Source organism: Echinops telfairi, unplaced genomic scaffold (genome assembly GCF_000313985.2).
Source record: "Echinops telfairi isolate 266 unplaced genomic scaffold, ASM31398v2 ScPeMD7_22;HRSCAF=79, whole genome shotgun sequence".
NCBI lineage: Eukaryota > Metazoa > Chordata > Mammalia > Afrosoricida > Tenrecidae > Echinops > Echinops telfairi.
Genome location: NW_022103919.1, coordinates 16,155,607 through 16,177,034, shown reverse-complemented (window position 1 = coordinate 16,177,034; position 21,428 = coordinate 16,155,607). Strand labels below are relative to the sequence as shown.

Below are 21,428 nucleotides of genomic sequence, written 5' to 3'. Positions count from 1 at the left end.
TGTGTGTGTGTGTGTGTGTGTGTGTGTGTGTGTGTGTGTAGGGGGCGGAGTGATTTTGATTGATAACGTCTAGTATTCAAATTGCTTAGCAATTATTTCAGCTTGATCTATCACTAATTATGGGTGCAGAACCTACTTTTACCCTAAAACATTTGGTTTAGGGCTCATCCCCTCTGACTGACTTCTCTCTTGACCAGCACACAACTAGTGGAAAGGGAAAAACTGAAAAACCCCAAAAGAAAGTTAATGAATTCAGATTAATCCATTCAGGTGGTTAAAAATAAAAATCAATCACTATTAACGAACACAGCCCTCCATAACGGTTACTGTTTCCTTGCCACGCAAATTGCCCTCTTTTCCCTCACATTCGTTAACTGGATCTTGTCTGTTAATTTCTGGTAAATTGTGAATTCGCATGTTTTCGGCACTGCTTACTTTCGCTCGGTCTCGTGCGCACGTTATTCACCACATCTCAGGGCTCCGCTCGGGACTCCCCACCTCCAGCTTTCATGTTCCCGAAGCTGCAGCCCAGTCCACCTGGGACACTCACGGCAGATCCCTTTCCCAGGATGCCCTGCAGGCAGGGGAAGGCCATTCCAATGCACATGCATCAGCAGTGACCCCGGAGCCACCTGAACAGTCAGGTGCTCGGCTTCCCTGGCCCGCCGTTTGCACAAGAGCAGGGTGGGGGCGTCCGCTTCCAGCGAGAACACACTCTCCCCACCTGGTCCATACAAAGCAAAGCTGGTTTCCAGGGTTTGGTTTTGCTGTTGCTCTAACTGTCAGGTGTTTATAATCATACGTAGCACTCACTCACTCACCATAAAGAACCTATATAGAAATTTTAAAACTGAAAATTGGCAGTAAGGAAAAATTTGCATAATCATTCAGAATAAGGACCACTCAAAGTCCATTTAACAGGTGTCTTTCTGCCATTATTCGCTGCCATGGACCGATAGTGGGCATTTAGGACAGGGTAGCCCACTGTTCCCGGGAGTCTCTGAGACTGTGACTCTCTATGGGAGTAGAAAGCCCTGTCTTTCTCCCCTGGAGCAGCTGTTGGTTTCAAACTGCTGACTTTGTGAACACATAACCATTACATGGTCAGGGCTCACTTAGGGGAAGATTTGTCGCCCTTGAGTGTGGCTACTTCACACTGCAGGGTTTTCTGTCCCTCCTCGTTTTCCCAAAAGTGACAACGGGGTGATGAACCTGCTACACAGCAGGGCTCAGTGTCTCACCAGGGCACTCGGCACCCTGAAATAACAAGCTATTTCTAATACTCCCCGTGCATGGGAGAAGGAGACCCGGTGGCATCGTGGGTTACATGCTTAGCAGGTAATACAAAGGTCCACAGCTCGAAACCACCAGCTGCTCCTTGAGAGAAAGATGAGATTTTCTACACCTAGAAAGAGTTACAGTCTTGGAAACCAGAGGCAGTTCCACCTGGTCCTTGTCGGGGTTGCTGTAAGACTTGACTAATGAATCCAAGTGAGTTTGGGTTTGGAAATAAGGCAAAATGCTAACAATGTAAGTGCACACCTGTTGCCTAGTATTCACAAGACTCCAGCACGAGCTAAACATGATGTTTTCCAAACCCCCAAACCAAACTCAATACCATTGGCTTGATTCCTACTCAGAGCGACCCACCGGCCCGTGGCCTTTGGAGACTGCAAATCTTGACCAGAGCACAGAAACTCGTCTTTCTCCCTCAGAGGGACCGGTACAGTCCAATTGCTGGCTTCATGTTTAGCGGTCAAATGCACAGCCCCCTACACAGTCAGGGGTCCTTTTCAGGCAGCTGTTGAAAATCTTTTGTCCTTCCACAAAATCTGGTCATGGCCACAAAGGGTTTAAGACAGAGAACAAGCTGTCAGATTTGGGGTTAAGATACAGGAGAGCCTCTGGGGAATGTGGAACAGTTCTGGGTATTCCTCTTGTACAAACGAGGAGGCTGAAGTAGAATATGCCCTCCACTCTTCCCAAGGTTCACAATGCGTTCATGGATAACCAGTGCACCTTCAGTCCGTACAGACAGACACAGTTCCCCTCCAAGACCCAAAGCAAAGTTACAACTCCTCAAATATGGATGTGCCACCCCTGCTCCTGCGACCGGTCATTGCGCCCCAATTCCTGTGGCCTGTAGTAGTGGTTCAGAGCTGTGTGGGGGCTTTTAATTTCAAATGCAATTCATGCATCTGTCGTGTTAGAGTGGAGTTGTTTTGTTTGAGGAAGAAGCCGCCACACCAGTCCACCTCGCCTCTTGAGGGACACATGGGTGGCCTATGAGGCCCACGAACAGACTCCAGGTTTCAGGATACATTTTTATAAAACTTGGGCTGGAAATCACATCCTGCCTAGAAGTTTATCGACACTGCTAGTGTTTACATGAGGGATCAGCATTAAATTCCACATGCTGTAAGTTTATCATTAGCTTGATTTTAAGGTCTGGCCAAAACACAGTGCTATGCTCATTAGAGTTATTTTTTAAAATGTGCTTTCTTAACAAACCTATGTACCATAAAATAAACACAAAACAACTTGTTTCCATGAATTTAAAAGTACCTAATTTCTACGAATCCTATATTCAAGAGAATCTAGCATTTTGCATGAGCTTGAAGTGTATTATGTGATAAAACAGAAAACCAATTTGGAAGTAAGATTCGTTTTAATATAGTCACATGCCTTGCCTTTCCTTCTACTGTCTCCCTTTGCAAAGAGGAGCTGTGGTTGTTAGCTGTTTCTATGTTGGCCTCTGACTCATGAGGGCCCCATAGACAGAAGAAACAAACACCGAACAGTCCTGTACCATTCCCGTGGTTGGATGCAGACAGGGCAACTGTGATTCTAGAGGGTTTTCAATGGCTGACTTACAGAAGTAAACTACTAGATCTTTCCAACTAGCCCCACTCCACCCCAAACACGCTGCCATTGATAGATCCCAACTCATAGCAAGCTTTTCTTAGCTAATCGGTCATCATCTGGAAGAGCCAGTTTCAGCCACATTTAGATCCAGCTGAACGGTGGCTGGGAACACTAGCTAGACATCAAACCTGAGAACCCTCCTAAGAACGGAAGGTGAGGACTGTACCACAGAACCCCCCAGTCCCTGTTCTGTAAACAGGGTGTGCCAATAATGGACGTGAAATTCGGGTTCTCCACAGCTGCCTCGGGCTGAGGTAAACAGAAAAGGAATTTATTAAGAGTGCGCTGAATAATTAATGTGGAGGGTAGCAAAGATCAGGAAAAGGCATCATCTGTCAGGAGAAGAGAGGAAGCACGGTGGAGCCTGTCTGGCCTTCTGCTTAGGCGCGATAGGCTGCAAAGGCGCTGTTCGCGGTTAGCCTCTACGCTGAATGACGTCTGGCTGGCCTGGTCCCAGAGCAAGGGCGGCTGAGTAACAAGCATATTCACTATCACTGAGTCAGCTCCTAGTCATCAAGACCCTATCCAGGGTTTGGGGAATTACAAATTGTACAGGAGCAAACCACCTCCTCTCTCTCCCCCAGAGGGGTTGCTGGGTTTGAAGCACCAACCTTTCAAACAGCAGCCCAAGGCTGACCTGGCAGCTGCACCAGTGTCTGGTGCTTCCCCGTCCTACTGAGGAGTAGCCTCTCCTCCACACCAAGAGGTCTGAGACAGAAAATGCCCTTTATGTGAAAAATGAATTCAGACCCTGGGAGAACAAAGCCGTTTCATCCACTACCTGTCCGATGTGAATGTTTACAAGTGAAAATATGAGTGCAAATGCTTTGTCATTTGTAAAGTTCTACATAAATTAAGATTCTTAGTAGAGGGACCCTCCGTGGTTGAGAAGACGGGATTCAATACGGCTTGGAAGGGCTAACGCTACTCATGGGAACCCCAAGACTGACTTTTATCCCCCACATTTTCTCATTAAAATACATACACTGGCCCTGCTGAACTCTATTTAGACTGCTGGGTTTGTAGCCCAAGGCAAACACAGTCAAGAATTTTTTTTTCCTTTGGGGGTGGGCAAAACTACTCCCTCTAGTTACCTCAAATCATACACCAGGCTTCTCACAGCTATAGAACTGTTTACAGGCAATCCAAATAAGCCATTTGTATAGACTGTGGTTTAAATATTGTCATATCGACATAGTAATAATTTCAAGTACAAATAACCTGCAGTGTTTGCCCATATATCAGAATAAGGACACTTTTTGTAGTGTTTTGTTCCGTATGTTTCCCAATATATACAAAGCCTATTCAATTTCATTAAACTTATCTTTAAAAATGCTGCTTGAGTCTCCTTGCTTTACAGCCATGCTCCTACTTCAATCCAAATGTAAGCCTTAGAAATCTGTGTGTGTGATATTCATAGAAATTTCATAAATATATAAATCTTCTAAGAAAAACAGTGATGTGAATGCGAGATACCAGTAACATCTTTAACAATGTCTGCTGAAGGGTGATCTCCTTAATCAAAGACAGGGAGAAAGCATGATCTAACAGATAAAGAAAGTTATGGTATTCATTTCAAACAGTATGAATTAAACATGAATCCTTATTCCTTTTCATTGAAATAACTTTTACAATGGGGATTATAACAGAAGCTCATAGAAAAATAATGAGATTAAATGGAGATAGACGAAATGCACAAATACTGTGTACGAACATAAAATATAAGAGAAAGAATATTCATATCATTCGACATGGTTTACCCAATACCTCCTCCTATTTACATTTGAGCTATAGCAGTCTCAACAAACATGACTGAAGATCCCAACAAATATTCCAGTGAGAGGGGCTTTGTGCCTACCCTGCTGTGCCACCATCACAAGATGCCCTGAAGAGGCTGAACAACTTGCTGTACATTCAATCCACAGAGCAAGTGAGCCCCAGTTGTATGGCAGCTCGATAGTAAGAAGAAGGAAATAAACCAACAGAAGGGACCATGGTAGGGGCTCCCCTGTTCCATGAGTGGTTTGCCTCAAAGTGTGCATGGATGGCTACCACAAATGCATGGTTATGGTGGTTAGGGAGAGACTTCTGGTAATTATAGACATGAACTTGACACTCACTTAAGGGGGTTGGTTTAGCATCCCCTGGAATAAAATGTTAACAAAGTTAGGTCCCCTCATACATTATGTGACTCACGAGATGGGTGGACAAAAGACCCCCCCCAAATCACATGATTCTGTTTCAGCTATAGGGTCCAATATTTCCCACTGGATTGGAAGACAGTAAAGAGGCATGTCACTCTTTTAGGAAGGAAAACAACAATGTATGAAAGAATCTTTCATCCAATAAGATTAACAGCACGGGGCACAATTGAATTTGATGACTGATGCATATTCCAGTCAGATCTCTTAGTGTAAATTATGGTGACCTGGTTTCAAGACAGGGGGAGTTGTTAAGAACAATGTGTGCATATTCTTCTGCATATGATGAGCCTCTGGGGAGGCTAGCGTATCGGGGTGGTGGGAAAAGAAAGGGCCATGTGACAACATGATGCAGACAGGCTGCCAGGGAAGGGAAGAAGTCTATAATGACAGGAAGATCAGCCTCAGGAGGAGAGAGAGCAGAACAAGAACAAATGGCCACCTAAAATCGTCCTCAGTCAGCTAAGCTTAGCACAGGGTGTCCTGGCAAGGATTTACCTGCAGTTCATGCAAATTCAAATGCATTCATTTGCGTTTGCAAATTGCATGCAGAAAGAGTATGGCGATCTAAAAGTAAGAAGAGGTAAACTTTTCGAACAAAGGTAAACTTCTCTAACAAAGGACATCCTTTTCTAAATTGCATAAACTTTGGCATGGGCTCAGGTAGAGAAAGCAGAGAATTCAAGGCAGAAGGCTGGAAACGCTCAGTCCCTGTGGTGGCGCAGATGGATCAGCAGCAGTGAAGGGACAGATGGTTAGAAGCTACCCAGAGATGCCTGGTAATCAAGGCTGGTGAGCTGCTTTGAAAAAGCCAGCCACTGACAATGCTGCGGAGCACAGATCATCCTGCCAAATCTGGGATCTCCATGAATTGGAATCAACTGGAAGGCAACAGGCTTGGATTTGGGGGCTTTTGTAGGCCAGAGAATCCCCCCCAATTTCCCACAGCATGGCTATGTCCTCAAGGGTTCTAATTTCTAGTCTCTCCCTCCTTGAACTCAGTGATTGAACTCCGAGAGGAGAATTTTTCTTTCACAACCCATGTTATCAATGTTCCCAAAGGTTGCCGTTTATGTGCAGAATCAGAGAGCAAATGTCTCTAAGTTTATGTGCTTTGAAACTAGATCAATGCATATCCATAAATACAGACATGTGAGTATTGACTACCTGCCTCTTAGGAATCAAACCAAAACATTATCTATTATCAAATTAACATCCTCGATAATAATACATTTAACAGACTTAACGGTGGCACTTGAAAACAATGTTCAAAAATCTTTTACTGAACTTAGGGCTAGTTTATACTCACTGCGCTTTAATTTTTAAAATATTAATACGTATAGGTGGAGTTTTTGTAAGAGCTGAGATCCAAGCTCCAGCTTCCCCATGCAAACTCCAATCAGCGCTCACCATGGCGCACGTCTCTGTCTCTCTGTCAGACTTTCCAGAGCCCTGGGTGGTATAAATGGTTATAAATCTTCGCTGCTAATAGAGAATGGAAAGGTTGGGTGTTCGAGTCTACCTAGATGCACCTCAGAGTCAACACCTGGGACTCTAGTGTAGAAAAATCCTGTGGGCACAGCTCTCCTCTGACAGACACAGGGTGGTCATAAGCCAGAGAATGAATTGGTATAAAGTTTGCAGTCTAGGATTGCCTTAACTTGGAGTCTCTGGCTAATGAAAGCCAGGGTGGCTGACTCCTTCACCGCGTCACGCTCTAAATAAAAAGTTTATGGTCTGATTTGGGTGGTTTTCATTTTATTCCAAGGAAAAAATATCATTGTGGAGTCAAGATTCTGAAAGTCATTTTCTGTAATAAGTTATCTCTGTTGTTTGTGCAGAGTTAATGTACAGATAATGTTGCCAATCTTTGGGTAACAACCCCACTTGGTCCAGCCAGGCTATTAATATTAGCTGAACACAGTGCTGTAGCACTCTGGTGATTAACACTTCTCCAAAGGTAGTAAACTTACTGTAGCATATGCTCAGCACAATGAATTAATTTCACAGCTACTTGGCCACAGATTAATTCAGCAATGCAGTTAGATAAATGCTGTGACAGTAAATGAGCTCAAATTCTGACTCTACTACTCTTTAGCATTAGATAAGTTACTTAGCTTCTCTGGGCTTTCAGTCAGAATGTGAGTGGTTGAGAGCAGTAAGTCAGAAAACAAGCCTATGTGCTAATCTTATTCATAATGGATTATTTTGCATTCACAGAAAGTCAAGTAGATGAGTTGGTTAAATTTCACAGATAGGTTGTTTGCATGAATGAAACGGGGACACTCAGATACCAATGTGGTAAGGCAGCCTCTGGGATGTGGGCGCCTTGGCCCCGGTCAATGCTCACCCTCCAGCGGAGAAGCGGTGCTATAGCAAAGTGGGCTGAAGAAAACATATGGTGCCGGGCTAGCAGAAAGAATAGTGTCTGCAATCTTAAACAAGCAGTCATCTAAGTGAGCCATCAACTAAGTCTACATGGAAGAAGTCCACCAGCTGTGTGATCCAAGGATTATAAATAATGAAACGCAACTCTGAAGGAGGAAATGCTATAAGAGCTTAAGTTCTCAACATCCAATTTGCAGAAGGCTATGGATGACAATGGAAGAGCAAAACTCCATTTGCAGGGTTCCCACATGAATTAAATCTCTGGTGAATTCTCTCTGACCATAGTGGATGGACGCAAACCAGAGAGAGAGTATGGTCAAGTCAACTACGGCAGGTATAGTCAGGTTAAAATGTAATACACCCAGTCATTTGATCTCCCCTTTGACCGATTTTAAAGTTCCCGTTTTTGAAAGTTTCTGTTTCCCTTTGATTGAGGTTATTCTATATTTCGTATAGTCATTGTTGGTTTTCTGTTTGTGTCGATGAATCTTGCTGAGAGTGTTCCCCCTTTTCCCTTGACAGTATTAAAAAAACCAATTTTCCAGTTTTTGAATGGTTAGGGTTCAGTCTGCTCTTCTGGAAACTAGGAAGAGACGAAGGCAAAATTTTAAAATGTGGGCTCTTTGTTTGGCGCTTTACCCTCGCTGCCTGATCAGATCTGAAAGGCCTTGGCTGTGTCTTCTAATGCAAACAGTACAGGGTGCGGATTGCCCCCTAAGGTCTTCATGCTCTATTGTCACTGTACATATTTCTGGATATTAGGAGACAATACAAAAATGTAAGGAGCCAGGGGGTAGTTAATAGCGAAAGATTCAAAGAGAAGATAAATAAGTACACTTGTCTGAAGTGCCTGTTTCAGACGCTTAAGCCATTAGTTTCAAAGGATACTTATTTTTTTCCCTTTGTGCGATTTCCATCTGGCTCACTGGTCTCAGAAATCGGTGAGTTTGTTTTTAAAAAATGAAATTTTAAATTCAAGCAACTATCAATAATTCACCTAACTAGTGCACTGGGTTAACATACACGATAACCAAACTTCATGTTAATCTATAGCAAGGCGTCCTCAAACTGTGGCCCACCGAGCACATTTATCCGGCCGGCCGGGTGTTTTTGTCCCAATTGTTTTTTTACTTCAAAAGAAGCTATGTACAGTGTGCATAGGGATTTGTTCATAGTTTTTTTTTTTAAACTATAATCCGGCCGTACAACGGGTCTGAGGGACAGTGAACTGGCCCTCTGTTTAAAAAGTTTGAGGACCCCTGATCTACAGCATCAATCCAGCTCTTTATCAAAACCATTAGCAAAAGCTTCAAGACACTAAGCCTTCAAATTCTCAAGGATAAAAAAAATTACATTGATAGAAGAAAGAACAGAGGGTCCTGAAGACTCATTCTCATAAGCTTTGGTGTATTTTTAAAAATCATTTTATTGGGGCTCATACAACTCTTATCACAATCCATACATACATCAATTGTATAAAGCACATGTGTACATTCGTTACCCTCATCATTTTCAAAGCATTTGCTCTCCACGTAAGCCCCTAGCATCAGTTCCTTGCTTTGATGTATTTTTATAGAAGACTACTTACACTTCAGATGACAGGTCTAGAGGGATTATTAGACAGTAATAATTAGTTATGATTAGATAACCATTTTCTATACTCATTTAGCATTACTTAAAGAATATACAACTACTTGGGCAACTCAAACGGATCTAGCTATTTCCTTTCTCAGAGGCATCTGAGCACTCTCTCTTTTCCGGTACCAAAGACATCAAGTTAAAGACGAGCAGTTCTGTGCTGATCAGGGACCAAACAAAAAGCATGAGACACTTAAACACTCAAATACGAGGAGCGTGAGCAGAACTTAGTCAGAGGAGTTACCGAGCGATGAAGGCAGGTTGCGGAAAGTGGCTCCGGCTAGCAGCACTGCCGACTTGGTGGCTCAGGTGGAGGGGGCTGGGCGTGCAGAGGGGGTGTGTGTGGGGTGCCTTGGAGTCAGCGTCTGACGCCGAGCTACTGCACAGATAACAGAATAGAGCACTGTGCAGTCCTGACCCACCTTTGCATTGTTGCTGGGTTTGAGACCATTGCTCCACATTGGAGTCCACTCCACTCCGAAGGAATGGTGACTGGTCAACCTTGAGGGCAGCTGTTGGGAGATGGCCACCGCAGAGTACTTATGATCCCCAGCGATGCAGCTCCCTTCAAAGACCCAGAAAGGAGAGCAAAGACTTCCTCCTCACTCTCCTGCGTCTCAGCGGAAAGCTAGTGAACCATGTATATGTATACACACAAACTCTGTCAAGAGCAAAGGCTCACTATACATAACACTGTTTAATAGCTCGGCCACTGTGAATGGGGAACGTTTTGCTAATTCATCTACAATGCAAGCAGGGTCAATACTCTTGTTATTAATGGAAAGTGTGAACAGACCATTTACATTCCAAGCTGAACTGAAATTCATCTTTTCAGTATCTCTTCTTGTCTCCCCATTGCTTAAACCTTGGTAAATGTGACATACAATAACAAATGTGCCACCAAAAAAAATATGTCCAGGGGTGCCCAAGATCCAATAATTAAGAGTTGGAGAAAAGCTGTCAGAGCAAATGACGTGAGTGGATTACAAGCAGTAAGGAATTACACCAGTGTAGGGGATGGGGCAGTTCTAGTGCATACAGAGACCTACATGATTCTCAAAGCTGTCCAATTAAGTGGGTGGATCAAAAACTCAAACCAAACTCATTGCTTCGAGGCAATTTTGAGCCCTAGTAACCGTACAGGATAGAATGTAGTGTACACCTGAGTGTCCAAGGCTGGTGGTTTTGAACTGCAGACCTTGAGGTTAGCAGCGCCAAGTATAATCCACCATACAACCAGGATTCCTTCAAGTAGGTGGAGAAGCAGAAAAATAGAGAAAGCTTAGCAAGGAGGGCCGTCTGAAGGGTTTGTACAGTTCACAAAATAAGCAGAGAGAACATGGAACATGAAGCCAACTGGAGAAGGGATGGTCTGCCTCAGACATCAATAATTCATTTATTGGAAACAGGAGTAGTTGCATGAAATGCCAGGAGACAGTTTCATTTGCAGGGAGGGCATTTTCTACCTTAAGTCTAAAACAATGGCATCAGTTTTACATGACAAGCCCGTATGAATGGAGGGACGGGCTGGATTGGAGGACAGGTTTTTACCATCTCCTCTGATAATGCTATTTCTTCCCCATCGAGAAATCATTTAGGTCTGACAAGCCAACATTTGGGAACCTAACAAAGTAACAAGAATTTTTATAACTTTTGCGCTTCAGAGGTAATTTCCTTCACCCCAAAGCTCTGACATTACATAAATGTAATCAGGCAATACTAACCGGTGATTTGCATACAGTTTGCAGGGTCCTTTCTCTCTCAGTACAAGAGTCCTTCAGGCTTTACACCTTCTTTCTAAGTCGTCTTCCAATTCTCCTTCATTAGTTAGTAGCCTGTTTTATTTTATCGTTGTATTCCCCAGGCAGTTAATACAGAAACATTTGCCAAGTAAGGGTTTCAGAGAATACTGGTGGAAGGAAAGGGCCGATGCCACCAAGTCTGAATTAATTCCAAATATGCTCGGAAGCCCCTGGGACGGGCTGCCCAGCGAGGAGAAGGGACAGGCACCTGTGTGGAGGCCCGTGGCTGTGATGAGCATCCCTCAGTCTCCCTGGGCCACGGCAAATGCAAGGACTCACGGTGCTCTGTGAGATGGGAAATGAACGGAAAGAAATGCTGTGTAGCCCGAATGAGCCAGAGCACCCAATCTCAAGTAGAAAAATCTATACAGTTCTAACCCTATAAATAAGGATTTCCCAGTCTTAATTACATTCAAAATGCTCAGATGCAAATAAATGTTTAGGTTCACAAATAGAAAGCATAATGACAAGAAGAACAGCTCTTACTTATCCAGCATCTATATACGTAAATATCAAACATAACAACCCCCCCTGGGGCAGCAGCAGCAGGGGCTGGGGTGGGGGAGAAGCAGCAGATTGAAACATAGGTCAATTTCCCTGCGAGGATAGTAACTCAAATCCACTAATGGTTCTGACAGAGAAAGACTAGCTGAGGTTGTTCTCCCAGTAAGGTTTAGTCTCAAAAACCCTGCAGAGGGAGCAGTTCTGTTTTGTCTAAGGTGACCAGCGGGACAGTCTGATTTTTGGTGTTTTAAAAGAGTCTTGGTTTTTGGAAAGAATGCATGACAAGCTAGGGAACAGTCTATTTGGTCCATATAGACCAAATTTTTAATCAAGATTCCCCCCCGCCCCCCCTATCAATGGTGTTCTGCTTTAAATCTGGTCACCTTAGTTTTGTCCTTTGAGATTGCTGTGAGTCAGAATGGGCATAATTGGTCATCGGTGTGTTTTTTTTTAAATCAATCACTGTGATGAAATATGAATTATGTGAAGGGAGATGTCGGACAGTGTGAGATATGACAAAATAATAATAATTTATAAATTATCAAGGGTTCATGAGGGAGGGGAGTGGGAAAAATGAGGAGCTGCTACCAAGGGCTCAAGTAGAAAGCAATGTTTTGAGAATGATGAGGACAACAAATGTGCTTGACACATGGCTGTATATATGGATTGTGATAAGAGTTGTAAGAGTCCCCAATAAAATGATTTTTTTAAAGAAATATGAATTATGCTTGAGGTCTTACATATTTTATTGTCAATCTCTATCTGCATTATTGTCTCTTTTTCAGAAACTTAAAGAAATATGCAGACATATATAAACCAGGCTGTGCCATCAAGTCATTTCGGACTCATGGTAACCCGACAGGACAGGGTAGAACTGCCCCTGTGGGTTTCTAAGACTGCAATTCTGTATGGGAGTAAAAAGTCTACTCTTTCTCTCATGGAGTGCATGGTGGTTTCGAACTCAGGACCTTGCGATTACAGCCCAACTTGTAACCACTATATCACCACAGCTACCTACGTACATATATAGAAACCATGTAGTTAGGCCCAAAGGCCAGACAATTAATTAGGGGGAGGTAGGGCTGAAAGCAAAGGGTTTTAAACTACAAATCCTATTTCCCAATGCCAGACCTTAAACAGAATTATTTTCTCACGGGAACCACACATAAAAAGAGATGTAGGATGTGCTGGTGCTGTACATGCCTGCATTCTCAAACTCCCACTACAGTCAATGAATCATGGACCCTGCTTGGAAGGCTACAGAAGCGTCATCAGAAACACCTGGAATAGGCGGGACACTCTGGAAGACCGCACAGACCGGGCATTGCGTAGTGCTCTTGTAAGTAGGGTCGATGTGAGTCAGAGCCAGACTCAAGGGCACCTGACAACAAGCAGCACGATTCTTCTTGAATAAAGATATTTGGGGAAGCCAACTTTAAACAGACTATGGATGCAAAGAGAAGTCGCTGTCCAGGACGCAACTGATTTTCAGTTTTTAGCTACAGATTCCTTGGTTCCTCAAAATCTTCTGCCGAAGTAAATGTTGAACATTCACAAGATCTAGACTTCCCTATACCAATTTTCCTGTTTTTCTTTTCTCTACACAAATTTTGATACATTAGAATCCCATCCCACTCTTTTTATAAATGAGTCACTGGTAAAGTCTTCTGAATGTGATGCCTGACCGTTGCCCTAAATCCCCGTGGATTTGGCAGAGTGCAAATTATTTTTAGGAACACAGATGTTGTATGATAGCATACTATTGAGAGCTTCAAATTTCTTCTGTAGAGTGATTTGTGCTAGTTTTCAATGTAGACTGAAATATAGTAGCATACTTCGAAGCTTCTGTAGAATTTCTGTGTGGAATACACTAACTTTAAATAAGATACACTAAATAGTAATAACTAGGTAGACTGGAAATGGGCCGTAACAAATGAGCAAAAATTCCCTCCCCTAGTATTCTGAAACTAATACATGTAAGCAAAAAGTCAAAGAATTACCTCGGAGAAATATTGCCGTAGAAGAGGGAGTAAAAAAGTTAATTAACATGACATGGAGATTGGAATATCTACTAATCTTTTCAGAAACTGGGTCATTTTCAGCAAAAAAAAAAACACCCTTTCTTTCTTAAAACTTAGAGTGTTACATGGTGTTATTTCATGAAAGCACATTTTCATTTCTTTTCACTAAAAGTACAGGACTAACTAAACCATGCATGTGGCTAAAGGATTTCTGTGCCTCATGACTAGATGCAATCCATTTAGGCAGACCAGCTGTATTTGTGGCAATTTGAATCACTAATGGAAAACACAATCACTGTAGGGTAGGGTAGGGTAGGGTAGGGTAGGGTAGGGCAGGGCAGGGCAGGGTAGGGTAGGGTAAAGCAAAGGGAGAATCAAAGAAAGAAAGTCCTGACAGATTTCAAAGACATTTAATAAGATTTGTGGGGTTAAATAGAAGAGACTCTTTCGGGTTGGCCTTCTGTTTAACACCCCAAACCACACACAAAAATGTGCCACCCGACAATTGTCTTGTGAAGGCTAAGCCTTCCCAAGCCTACTCTTAGCCCTCAAAATGCTGACTCATCCTCCACAGCTCCCTGGTTCTCACTAAGGGCCCCACCCTCTATTAACCAGAAGCTTCAGTGGAGATACGGTTGTTTATCTTGGAGCAACTTAGGCTTTTCCAAGAAAATACTTCCCTCGGCATGTGCAAAACACAAAGTTCCAGGCAGGTCTTGCCAGACACACTCCAACCACCCCTCACGTGGGCCTTACTTGTTCTCATTGCTTGCATCATAGCGGGGCATTGGATCCAAGTCATTCCCATTGACATCGAAACTTGCTAGAGCATCCTATGGCCACGGAGGAGAGAGAAAGGAAAAGAACAGTCCTTAATTTGTCGTTGAGCTGCGGGCTCCTGCATTTGTAAACACACTTCTGCAGGAGAGTAATTGGGTTAACAAAGACTCTCATGGCTCTGTGGTGTCAAGGTACTTTGGGGAGGGATCCCTTGTCCAATAATAAGCAGTGCTGTAGTTTGCCCCTCTGAGGGAAGAAATACTCTACATCGACTATACAAGTTCCTGGCTGGTCCTCATTCTTGGTAATATTTTCCTATCATATCTCACCTCATACCTACAACTGACTGCACTGAATTAATAAAATACATTATTTACTGAATACAGCATTTGGAAGGACCACCTCTCTGGTGAAGTAATTCTTGACTACCTAGAAATGGGGCTTATTCCTGTGGGCTCTCTTCCAATTCCTTCACTCATTTCTTGAGCGTGCAACTTTTTTAGCATAATTCAAAGACTTTAGAGGGTAAAAATAATTCATTAATAGTTGGCAAACCAATGAAAACTTTTATTAAGTATTTATTAAATCAGGCATCTTCAGATTTCTATTAGACAACACTTGCCTGGATTTAAATATTGTATCTGCTATACAACCAGCTCTTTACTAATACCCAAAGGCCTTTGGTCCCAACCAAAATGATAAACAACATTATTGTACACCAAGCTTCTGAAATAAAACAGTACCTCCAAAACCAAAGTTATATTTGTTTGCTTTTACAAAGAATCGTGAAAATCCTCAAGCCGCTAAATACTTGGCTGTTAGCACTGTTCACATTTCTATCACTGTATCCAACCTAATTTAGGATGCTTTGAATTTGCTTATGATGAACGTGGCAGTGTTAAGAGTTAAGGCCTCCGTTGCTAATCTACAAATTGGGGGTTCCAATCCATCTGCCATTCCATGGGAGAAACTGGAGCAGTCTGCATTTGCAGAGCTTTACAGCCTTGGAAACCCAATGGAGTGTTGCTGCTCTAGCCTATGAACCAGAATCAACCTGACAGCAATGGATTTGGCAATACTTTTTGTGATTATTCCTGCATAATCAGTGTCATAGGCACTTATAAAGAATGTTCTTCCAAGGGTAAAAAAGTAAATGCAATCACAATTAGGCTAAAGCTTTTCATATTTGATCATATTCCTATGGTGTAAAGAGCAGTAATAAACTATAAAATCCTTTTACAAAAGACAAGAGAGGCCTCTCAGCTTGGTGACCAGTAGACACCATTCTATTCTTATATGTGACCTTGGATAACTTATTGCCGCCTCCAAGTATCAATTTCTTCACCTATCAAACAGGAGGACTGCACTGCCCTTCTCATTAGCGCTCAAGCTCTGTGCTGTGGACAGCGAGCTGCACAGTGGAGTCTGTTGGGGGACTAGGTTGAGAGGAGCCATTCAATTCCATTTTGTCCAAATGGGAAATAAAGAAACGTATGGTTCTCTCCCAAGAAAGGGAATCAATTGCCTGATCCACATAGACCAGGAGGAGGCTGAACATTATTGTTCTTGAAAACAGGAGAGGCAGAGAGGAAAAAGATACCGGTAGAATAACTTGAGAACAGCTCTAACAACACGTTTTGTTTTCAGAAAGGAAACGAAGGATACTGGGTACTTGGGTGGACTGTTGAAAACCCTGGGTGCACTTGGTAACAGGAAGGTGCTGCAGGTACAGCTGCCGCCTTTTTAGGTCAGACTATCAGAGGCCCTGGATATGGTATGCTCCCTGCACTCTAAAAAGCCTATCTTTCATAAGAAAGAAGCAACACACAGGGGTGTTGTATCTACTAGATGCACCTTTGGATGAGCTTTCCCCTATTTGACAATGCTAACACGAGTTCTCGGGTCTCCAGGGAAGGAAGCAGTGCCACCCCTGCGCCCACTCACGTAATTCTGCATCAGGTCCGGATGGGTTCTCTCGATGCCATCGTCCAGAATGGTAACTACAATGTTCTTCCCCGTGTAGCCTCTCTTCCACGCTCCTTCGATATTCATGTCTGACTGGCAAGGGTGCGTGTTGTCACTGCAGTGCTGCAAAAGAATAGATATTGGATGTTAGAGATTACTGAATCGTTAAGCAATGAGAGCAAGCTGACCGAAGAGTGACTGGCTGCAATTTGGTGGGTTGCCAGGCAAGAGTAGAGGCACATCTTTCTCTCACCTAACGTGGAAGGGCGGAAAAGAAGGGAACAGGAAGGCAGGAAGGAATGGTGTGCAGAAGGATTTGCCCGTTGTGGTGGCTTAAATCTTTTGGAAGAAGCTAATAGAACGAAGGCAGAATAGTGGATTATTCGCATGTCATTTCACACAGGCACATAGCAATGATACTTGGAATGATCAAGTCTAATCCAGGACATATACTTCATAAGTTCTTAGCCAACCTAGCTACAAACGAGGACTCATTTCAGTTCGGTAGCTTTGGTGAGGTGTCAGCAGGTGTGCTACTGTGAAAACGCCATGACTGAGAGGAACTGACAGGTTGTCTGGCTTCCTTCAATACATTAAGGATGGCTCCTATACCCTAATGCACAGAGGTAGGGTGACATTCATGGCCAGATTGAGGCAGGACAGAGGAATGCCACATAATGTAGAAGGGTGAATGTACACAACACACAATAGAATGTGTATGTGCGCTTTCAAAGGCAAGCTGTAAAAACATTATATAGAGATATTTTATTTGGCAATGGTGACAACATAGAAACAGACTGAGAAATTAACTAAACCACGAGCTAGTCCCGCTGTAATTTACTAGCATTGTTCTTTCAATGTCCGTCTCTTTGAAACACCCTTTGGAGTGGTGGTGTTTTCCAGGTTCCCAAGGCTCAGAAAGGTAGAAAGGAAAGGAGATGTGCTGAAATAACATAATGTCATAGCAATACGGCCACCCCAGGTCTTTCACCCTTCACTCTTTTCTGCCCGCTTTGTCACGCTTCTGCATTTGGGAAGTAAAAAGAATGCATAGCATTGTATGCACTAAACATCATGCCTAGTGCCATTGAGTCCTCTAATGCACACTCTACAACACACTGGTGGGTAAGAGGTAGGCAAGACCCAGACGCTCCCAGCAATAAGGATTCTCCAGGGAGGAGATATAAACAATAGAGAAATGAGTCCCCAAGACCATTCAGAATGCTCGCTGGGTTCAACACCATTCATGTGGAGGAGGGCTCTGGGTTCGGGACGCCTGGAGAGATGGTCAGAAACACTCCAGTCTGAGAAAAGTGAGGCGTGAGCTGAGGCTTGACTGCTGAGAAGGAACCTGATGGCTCAGGGACCGGGAGATAAGTGCCCTGGGAGAGAGGGCACTCCATCATAGGTTGTGGGAGGCAGGAAGGGGTTCACATACTAAAGAAAGAGCAAGAAAGCTGATATGAATGAAGCCATATGGGTGGGGGAAGAATGACAGAGGCAGAGAATTACGAGAGGCCCGGCGAGATTGTGTGGATCCATAGCCAATAATCACTTGGCTTCTATCCCAAGCACAATCTCTTTCTAGACCTCATCTCTCAGCATCATGTTAATTCCTGATATATATTCCCAATGCCCTTGACATAAATGTGTTTCTTCATTTATTCCCCAAAGAAGATTACTTTTTTAAAAGTATTATTAAATACTTTTATTGGGGGCTCTTATATCTCTTATCACAATCACACACATTCATCCATTGTGTCAAACACATTTGTACATATGCTGCCATCATCATTTTCAAAGCATTTTTTTTCTACTTGAGTCCTTGATATCAGCTTCTCATTGCCCCCGCCTCCCATCCAGCGCCCGCCCTCCCTCATGAACCCTTGATAAGTTATAGATTATTATTTTCACATCGGACAGCATCCTCTGTTGCCCTTCACCCACTTTTCTGTTATTTGTCGCCCGGGGGAGGGGGTTATATGTTGATCCTTGTGACTGATGCCCCTTTTCTGCCCCACCTTCCCCTTATCCTCCTGTTACCTCTATCCTCATTGTTGGCCCTGAGGGGTTTATCTACCCTGGATTCCCTGTGTTTAGGGCTCCTGTCTCTAGCAGTGTGCATGTTCTGGTCTAGTCCAATTTGTACGGTAGAATGGAAGTCATGCTAGTTAGGAGAAGGAAGCATCGAGGAATTAGAAGAAAGTTGTATGTTTCTGACTGGCTCATCTACACCAGCCTGTGTGACCATGAGGTGTTGATGGGATCGGGGATCAGGCATCTAAGACCCCGAACAAAATGATACCAAGGTGAATGAGGGGGTGGAGGGTACGGGTGGGGTGGAGTGGAGACCCAAAGTAGACAACTGGACATCCCCTCACAGAAGGGTCACAGGGAAGAGATGGGTCAGTCAGTGTGCAGTAATACACTGATGAAACACACAACTTTCCTCTAATTCTTTAACGAAGATGGCTTTTTATGGAAGATTATAAATACATCTGAATAATTTCAGGGGTTCATTCTAAGAAAAGAGGTCACCCAATTTGATCAGAGATAATACCAATTTCATACGGAAGAGCGGTTGATAGTAGTTTAATGGTCGCTTCCATCATTCCATCTTCATCGTTTCTTCTTCCAGACCACAGAAACACGCTCCATCTGCTGACCTTGTATCACCTCCTACTCCTTTTTCATCCCTGCTCAGCTCAGGTCCTACCTCTGCCCGCCGAGTTCTGCAGCCCACGCCTCTCTTTCCCTTTCCTACACTTTGTTTTACACAATTATGATCTCTACCCGTGGCAAATCCGTGTTTCAGAGTGGAACTGCCTCGCGGGGTTTTGCTTTGTTATTCTTGATTACCTGGATCAAGAGGCAGTTGTGCAAACAGAACAAGGGAATACTGACTGCATGGTTGAAAATCAGGAAAGGTGGGCATTACGGTTGTATCTTCTCGTCATACTTATTCAATCTACACACAAAGAAAGTCATCAGAGAAGCTGGGTGGCTTATTCACGACCATCAATTTGCAGATGTCACAATCTTGCTTGCTGAGAGTGAGGACGTGAGGCACTTGCTAATAAAGATCAAGGATTGCCGCTGTGTTAGACAGGGTTCTCTAGAGAGATAAAACCAAATTCCTGATAATATAATATATTTATTTATAAAGATAATTAGATATATAATGAGAAATGAACTGTTAAATTATATACAGATATATATACAATACAAGAAATAAACAGTTAAATTAGAAGCACTATAAATGGCTTAGTGCAACTCACGTCCATGAGGGAAAGTTGAGAGACTAGCAGTCCTTCCAGTCTCTATCTGATGCCAGATCTTCCTCTATTTGTAGAAAGAGCTAGGCTATGTCAGCACAGCAGCCAATCACAAGGCAGGTCACCAATTGCCAGTCCCCAGCTCCTGAGAAGTCTTAAAGGGACCTCAACTTACAGCAACACAGTCCACAGGCTAGGCGTCCCACAGGCAGTGTAGCCTTTAAACTGAGGCACAGAACAAGCAAGGCAGCCGCACACTGGTCCGATGATCACAGAGCGAGAGACAAGAAAGCCGAGACTCACCAAGCCATCCATCTGTCCGCCCCTCAGTCAATCCCACCTGCGTTTATCAGCCAGGCTGGCACAATAAACTATCTCTCAGCCAACTTCAGTATTGATTACAACTCAATGTGAAGACCAAAAGTCTCACAACTGGACCAACCAATAGGGAACAAGCATCAGGATCCATGGAGAAAAGGTTGAACCTGTCGAGGATTTTATCTTGCTCGGGTCCACAATCAATGCTCGTGGAAATAGGCGTCAAGAGTGTAAGCTTGAAAATTTCATTACGTAAATCTGCTGCACGAGAGCTCTTTAGAGAATTGACAACGAAGGGTGCTACTTTGCGGATGAAGTGCTCCTTAGAGGCAAGGATGACAGACGTTAGCCCGTGTACTTGGGATTCGTCCCTGGAGAAGGACATCACATGGAGGAAGGTTTGGGCAGTGAAGAAGAGGACAGCCCTCAGGAGATGGATTGACACAGAGGCAACCAGGCCATCCCCTGGTTGTGCACAGGGGCCCTGTGGGTCAGAACCCACTGGGCTGCACCTAATAGCGATGGCAGCAGCCTTCTGGAAGCAGATCGTCCATCTGTGCCTCCAAGTGGGTTTTAACCACCAGCCTTCCAGTGAACAGCCCAGGCCCTAATGGTTAGCACCACCCAAAACGTAAGCAAATACTGGTTAAGTAATTACACCTAAAAAAAGAGGGTATGCACTCAAATTGAATTCCAAATTCAAAACTGGTGCTATGCTTACAGCTCTGCCTTAGCTGCTGAAATGCTAATGAAGCACGTGGTGGGCCTACATGCTTTCCAGAAGGCATCACTCAGCCAAGCGCGTGGGCCGCTCCTCACCAACTAATTCAATGTAACGCAAAGCAATCCCGACAGTTTTCCATTTCATTTTCTTTCCAAACCCTGTGCTGGCCACCTGTGGCATCTGTCCTGACATGCAGTAATGCTAGTGTGGCCAAAAGGTGGGCCGCAGGAAGCAAGCGCACAGGAAATGGGTACCCACAAATGGGGTTGCCATCCTGGAGCAGAGGGATGCTGCCTGAAATTGCAATTAGAGAACTGAAGGACGCCAGCCCTCGATGGGAAACGTGTGTGGCCAAAGCGGAACACTTACGGTTTTTCACTTCCACCTCTGTGTGTAAAGGTAAAGGCTGAACCTGCCTTTCCGTGTACCACTTTTCTCTGTTCTCCTTCTCATGGAAGGAAGGCAAAGGAGGGGCAACAGCCAATTAACAGTTCCATTTGGATAATCTAATATAGTGCATAGCCAAAATGCTAAAAGTTAAACAACATATATGCTAGTTGATCAGGTCCAGGACCAGCGAGCCTTCAGTCTAACCCTAAATCCTGAATGTGCACCATAGATTTTTTTTTTTTAAGTTTGATTGTGTTAAAATAGACATAACATAAAATTCCCCATTTAGCTATTTTTTTAAATTATTTTATTGGGGGCTCCATACACACATCCATTGTGTCAAGCACATGTGTACATTTGTTGCCCTCATCATTCTCAAAACATTTGCCTTCCACTTTAGCCCTTAATATCAGTTGCTAATTTCCCCCCTCCCTTCTCCTCACCCCTTCCTCATGAACCCTTCATAATTCATAAATTATTATTGTCATAAGTTACAC

General features: G+C 43.6%; 1 protein-coding gene across 1 annotated transcript in view; it reads right to left on the bottom strand.

Annotated features, from left to right (window-relative positions):
- The window catches only part of PCSK5 (proprotein convertase subtilisin/kexin type 5), a 525,106-nt gene that overhangs the window by 358,773 nt on the left and 144,905 nt on the right, over positions 1–21,428 (bottom strand). Inside the window, exons 10-11 of the mRNA XM_045288529.1 lie at positions 16,204–16,347; positions 14,236–14,312 (exon numbers count right to left, since the gene is read on the bottom strand). Of these exons, the coding sequence (XP_045144464.1) occupies positions 14,236–14,312; positions 16,204–16,347 (221 nt within the window). The remainder of the gene's footprint in view (positions 1–14,235; positions 14,313–16,203; positions 16,348–21,428) is intronic.